This window comes from Harpegnathos saltator, unplaced genomic scaffold (assembly GCF_003227715.2).
Source record: "Harpegnathos saltator strain DR-91 unplaced genomic scaffold, Hsal_v8.6 scaffold580, whole genome shotgun sequence".
In the NCBI taxonomy this organism is placed as follows: Eukaryota; Metazoa; Arthropoda; class Insecta; order Hymenoptera; family Formicidae; genus Harpegnathos; species Harpegnathos saltator.
The window spans coordinates 553501-558849 of record NW_020230405.1 but is presented as its reverse complement, the minus strand read 5'-3'; the positions used below and the strand labels follow the sequence as shown (position 1 = coordinate 558849).

The window sequence follows — 5349 nt, the reverse complement described above, 5'->3', positions numbered from 1 at the left end:
GCAGCCGGGAAGGCGCCTGTCCCAGGGCGAACCCTCGGTCCTTACGTGAGGTTGGCGGGGGGGGGGGGCGGACAGTACATCGCGCGAGAATTGCGGGGGGGGTCGCATTGCACCCCGTATTAATTAGTGTTAGTAATAGGAGCGCGCAGGTGGAACGGTCCCGCGTCCCCGAGCTCTGTGCCGCTGGACCTCCTGTGCCGCCCAACGAGACCAGAGGAACCAGAGGACGACACCCATCGACCGGACCGCCACCTCAGGCCCGCAGGAATATCCAGCGAATCTGTCATCGCTCCTGTTCTCGGAGCGTGATCACCGGCTAGACCAAGCCGGCCTAGGTGAGGAGAGCACGGGAGCAGGAGGGAGCACGCGCCAAAGTGAGACCGAGCACCCGTCCCGCGGATCGAAAACAAAGATCCGCGGAAGGATTCCCGTATTTGGAGATTTAACGAGGAACGGGGAAAGACGGGTAGCACGAGACAACACAAAAGAACAAGAAAACATGTCTGTAGAAGGAGATAAAAAGAGCAGACTACCATTGTCGCTCTCTCTAATATCGCCGGTCTGCTTCCGAGCATTGCGGAGTTATATCGCCTACCGTTACTAAGAAGAGTATCGCTTTGAAGTTAGCGAGTGTAGAAGTTTTGGTGTTCCCCTCGCCCTAGAAGGGACCGTCGGTGCAAGCGTTGCGCCAGAGCGAGCGGAAGAAGGAGGAAAGCGAAGGACCACGTCGCCGGGAGGTTCCCGAATCTGTAAGACCTTCCACCTGCTTTATTGTTTCGGTGTCGCAAACGTACTGAGTCTCGTTAAAGTTATCGGCGTAGAGCAAATCTCGAATTCGCGAGAGCAAAGCGGAGTGTACCGTATCGAGGGGTCGGACCGTTCCGATTCCCGAAATAATAAAAATTGAGATAGTCGAAACGCGCCTAGTTATTCTTGTGTTTTCCCGGTCGCTTCCCGAATTCCCGATCGGACCCTCCCGTCTACCGACTTAAAATACCGAAAAGCTACCGGTCCCGTCGACTTCGCGTATCTCGGCCCTTTAATGGTGTGTCGCTTCGCGTTGGTGAACGGTGCAGCCCGTTGCACCTGGTGCCCAACCACTTTCGTGAGAGTGTGAAACGGCCGAGACGCGCGGACCGACGGCAGTTTGCCGACGGCGAACGAAAATCGCGTTGCACTACATATGGAAAGTATCGACGGCACAAGTTTTGAAAGAACCCTGTAAAGGCCCTCTCTCTCTGTTGGATTTGAACCGGGGGACCTCTGGCTTTCGAGTCAAACCGTCTTACCACCGCGCTACCGCTATACCCTGATGGAAACTAGCTATATCGTCTACATATGGAAAGTATCGACGTCACAAGTTTCGAAAAAACCTTGTAAAAGGCCCTCTGTTGAATTCGAACCGGGGACCTCTGGCTCTCGAATCAAACTGTCTTACCACCGCGCTACCGCTATACCCTGATGAAATCTGGCTATATCGTATACATATGGAAAGTATCGACGTCATAAGTTTTGGAAAAACTCTGTGGTGGTCATACTCGGATTCGAACCGAGGTCCTCTGGCTCTTGAGTTAAACCGTCTTACCACCGTACTACTGCTCTTTGGTAGAAACTGGCTTTACGATGTAGTCGTATAACGGGTGAGGTGAGCGCGTGTGTGCGTGTGTGTGTCTACGTGTGGTCATCACCACATGCATGTTCTTTGGAAAAATCCTGTAGGTACTATTCAGATTCGAACTAGGGTCCGTTGGCTGTCGAGTCAAGCGTCTTATACGCTACGCTATTGCTATACTCTGATGGAAACTAGCTATATTGTATACATACGAAGAGTATTGATGTCACACGTGGAAAATTTCGAAAATTCTAAACCCTACGGACTCGTGGCTCTGAGGCCCCTGCTCTTGAGGCGCGCGAGCGTGTGTGCACATGTTCGAGGATATAAGGATAATTTTGAAGATAAAAACTACTCAGCGATTGTTAGGCGATATCTCCGGTCTATGTCTACCTCAATATTTTTACCTGTGTGTGTCCCCTTGCTTTCGAATTCGAAAAGTTTACAACGGGTCTTGTTACCGCGAACTGAAGATCACAGGGAAGAGAGAAGAGGCCGAAAGAAAGGAATATACAAAATTTTTATAGAATAAATTCACATTTTATTCTTATACATTCTTCTAATACAGGATTGAACCTGGTACATAGGGATATGATGATCTAATGATTTACGCTTACATTGACGAAAGATTTTCTTATACATTCGTACAACTAGCTGATCGTTTCGTTCGCAATCATTGGTAAACAAATTTTTAAAGGCATTGAGGTTATAACCTCTGCACATAAAGTAAAGGCAAACACAACAATAATGGTCACAAATCGTCGATAAGAGACCCTGTAACTGAGAGGTATTCCATCGGTAAGTGGCGGAATTTCTTCTAAGACGCAGGAGAAATCGCAAGCCCCAGGGCGGCATCCCGTAGCTATCAAAGTATGTGGCTGCTCCATTCTGAGCGATGTAGAATGTGACCCAGTGCTGTCTGGATGGTCGTGATTGTCCGTATTAGCGACTACTGTCGTCGACCTCGTCCACACCCTCAGTAGTCTGTCGGCTGGATAGACGCCTGTGTATCTAGCATTGAGATGTTGTAATGCATGTTGAATTTCGAGCGAATTCATTTTATATAATTTCGTTTTACCTCTGGTAACGTGATTGTTATAGTCCTCGACGGTTCGACTGAATGTTCCAATGCAGTATTTGTTTCGTTTTTCTCTTCTTCAGTCGATGGCTCTTCACTCCCCGATTTGTAGGAATAGCTATTTTCACTCTCTTCCTCGTCAATTTTGGAGGACGAGCACTGAGCCACATAGACGTTGTCACATTCCTGATGTTGATTTGACTTTGTTCGATGTACCAGTGTTTCAATTTGTATGCGTTGCGTAATGCACAGTGATAACGACTGTGTTTTCTAAATGCGTGGAATGAGCAAGCTTCTACACGTTCGCTGGATGAAAGATCACTGAACATCGGCGAGATATTCTCCAGATTACACACGTTTCGGGCTAGTAAATTTTGCAAGTAGCTCGTTTTTTCTTTGCCCTTTATCACGAAGTCACGAATATGACTCGTAATTTCACGCAAGCGCGGATAAAAATATTTCGGATTGCTCTCCCCGTCGTACCACTCGATACCATGATAATTCTGCGAAAGCCAGTTATTTACGTCTTGATTTTTCATTCAATTCTGCAAATGAATACTCTGGAGCTAAGATCCAATTACCTACGAAAGACTCATTAATAGCGACAATAGCCACCTCTTTGAACACGTAGACATCGTTGCTATCGCGGAAACATTGTACTTCAATAATGACATCCATGTTCCCTCTGTATACGTAATTCTTTATCTCCCGAAACTATACTTTTCACACCTCGAAATCGACTGGACTCTTTTCTCAAAACTTTTACTCAGGATGGTTATGATGTTGAAAATCTTTACATTCTAAGAGGAATGACGCCGAAAAGAAAAGTGGGGGACTCGTTTTATTCGCTATAATCTATAATAACTTGACGAGAAGAATCTAATTCCAGCACGCTTTCAAATTCAGCGTAAACTAAGCAGTGGATCGTTGTTGTGAGAGCTTTTTCGAATCGTACTTCCATTCACAAACTACCATGTTTCACAAGGCTCCATTGAGCCGCGCAATTAGCCGATAGATCAGGAGTGAGATCGAAGGCGAAAAGAGTATAACCAGCAGGATAACCTTCTCTGGATATAGAATTAGTTTTGTTCAAAAAGTGAATATCCATTCCCGAGAAAAGGGTGTGATACGCCTCGGCGTAGAGCATCCCGTTACCAGAGAATTTTCGCTGTAACGGCCTGCTAGGAATTTGAGTTCTATCGACATATAGTGAAAAGAAATTTATTCCATAATGCTGGAAATTGAACGGATTTAAATGTCGGGCACCGTTAAATGCTTTGTTATCAACAAAACCGATACTTATACGCTTCGGTATTTGTCCAAGAATGACGTTGTCCAGTGTTTCTCCTACGACGTCGTTATGAATCGTGAATGATTTAACTTCGAATCTCGTGAGCGGGTATTTAGCAGTAATCCTGATCAACATTTTCGTATGAACGAGTAATATGCCTGGATTTATCTAGCTCTTCTGATGAGTAGTGTAGCATCTAAAACGCGCATCCGACATAGTATTTCCCTCCATAAGACAGAAGGAATCTTTTGAACGAACAAGCCTCATGCGTACTTCAACACCACTGATCAAAAATTTATCTTGGTTGAAGACGTCGCAGTGAAGATCCTCTACGAGATCCAGAGTTCGCCCTAATTGTACAAAAGCGGCACGCTTGTCGAGTCCATGATTGTATGGTGTCGGTAGAGCGTCCATGTTCCTCGCTGTATCGTTGTACCACGAAGCCAGGTGGGAGGTTTTTACTGGTGAAGCATAATTTAATAACGCCTCTATGTAAGCGCGGTAAGCGTAAGCATTGTTTGGAGGAGACACGAACTTTTGGTTGAAATATACATCGATTTGATTGAACATCGAATGCAGTATATGGTTTACTGGGCCTACTGTTGCGGCGGCGGCTCCTGCTACAGTTTCCGTTTCTACTCGTATGCGTAGCGACAGCATGGTGTAAGCAAGATCTATGTATTCTTCTCCATACCCGGGTACGGCGAATTCGATGAGCGCGTCGTCCGTGGGAGAAGACACGGGTTTGTAGTGAATCCATTGTGAACACTCAATACTGGGTTGTGTAGGTGTTTGTTGTTGTTTAGAAAGAAATTTCTGATACGGTACGCTTCTTGATAACTCCCCGACGTTTAGCAAGTCCTCTCCCACTTTTCTTCACTGAGCGCTTCTTCGCCGGCTTCTTTGCTAGTTTTTTACCCCGTTTTTTCCCTGTACGTCTCTTCGAGTCGCTTTCCTCTTACTTGATTTAGAAGCGTTGACTAGACGTTTGGGTGCAGATGATTTGCCGCTGTATCCGCTTAGCGTTGTAACGGTCGCGCCCCGTGCTCGGTTTTTCGGGTTGATCCGACCCTGTGGGTCGGATCGTTGTTTGCGATCCGATCACAGGAGAGATTTTTGGGTGAAGGTGTGTGTGTGTACGTGTCAATAAAAGAAAGCGAATATGTCTAACACAATAAGTCTTTATTTAGTCGCACGCTACAATCGCGTGTTGTGACGTGACGATCCAATGTTTGGGTGTTTTGGTCGCTGGTGCGAGTTATTCTCGCGGTTGCCGTGGCCTACGCGTGTTTGCCGTCGCGGCGCAGGATGCGCTCGTTGCCGGATTAATAAATGTTACGCCCGTCGCTGATTCATACAAAAGGTGAA

At 46.5% G+C, this 5349-nt stretch overlaps 1 protein-coding gene across 1 annotated transcript; it reads right to left on the bottom strand.

Annotated features, from left to right (window-relative positions):
- Positions 1-4149: 4149 nt before the first annotated feature.
- On the bottom strand, positions 4150-4641 carry LOC112589686 (uncharacterized protein F54H12.2-like). Its single transcript, XM_025303987.1, has one exon. It carries the CDS (start codon positions 4639-4641, stop codon positions 4150-4152), a length of 492 nt encoding a protein of 163 aa, XP_025159772.1.
- Positions 4642-5349: the final 708 nt, after the last annotated feature.

Coding starts and splice junctions, on each gene's coding strand:
- LOC112589686 (XM_025303987.1), bottom strand. CDS start 4,641: ATGCTGTCGCTACGCATACGAGTAGAAACGGAAACTGTAGCAGGAGCC.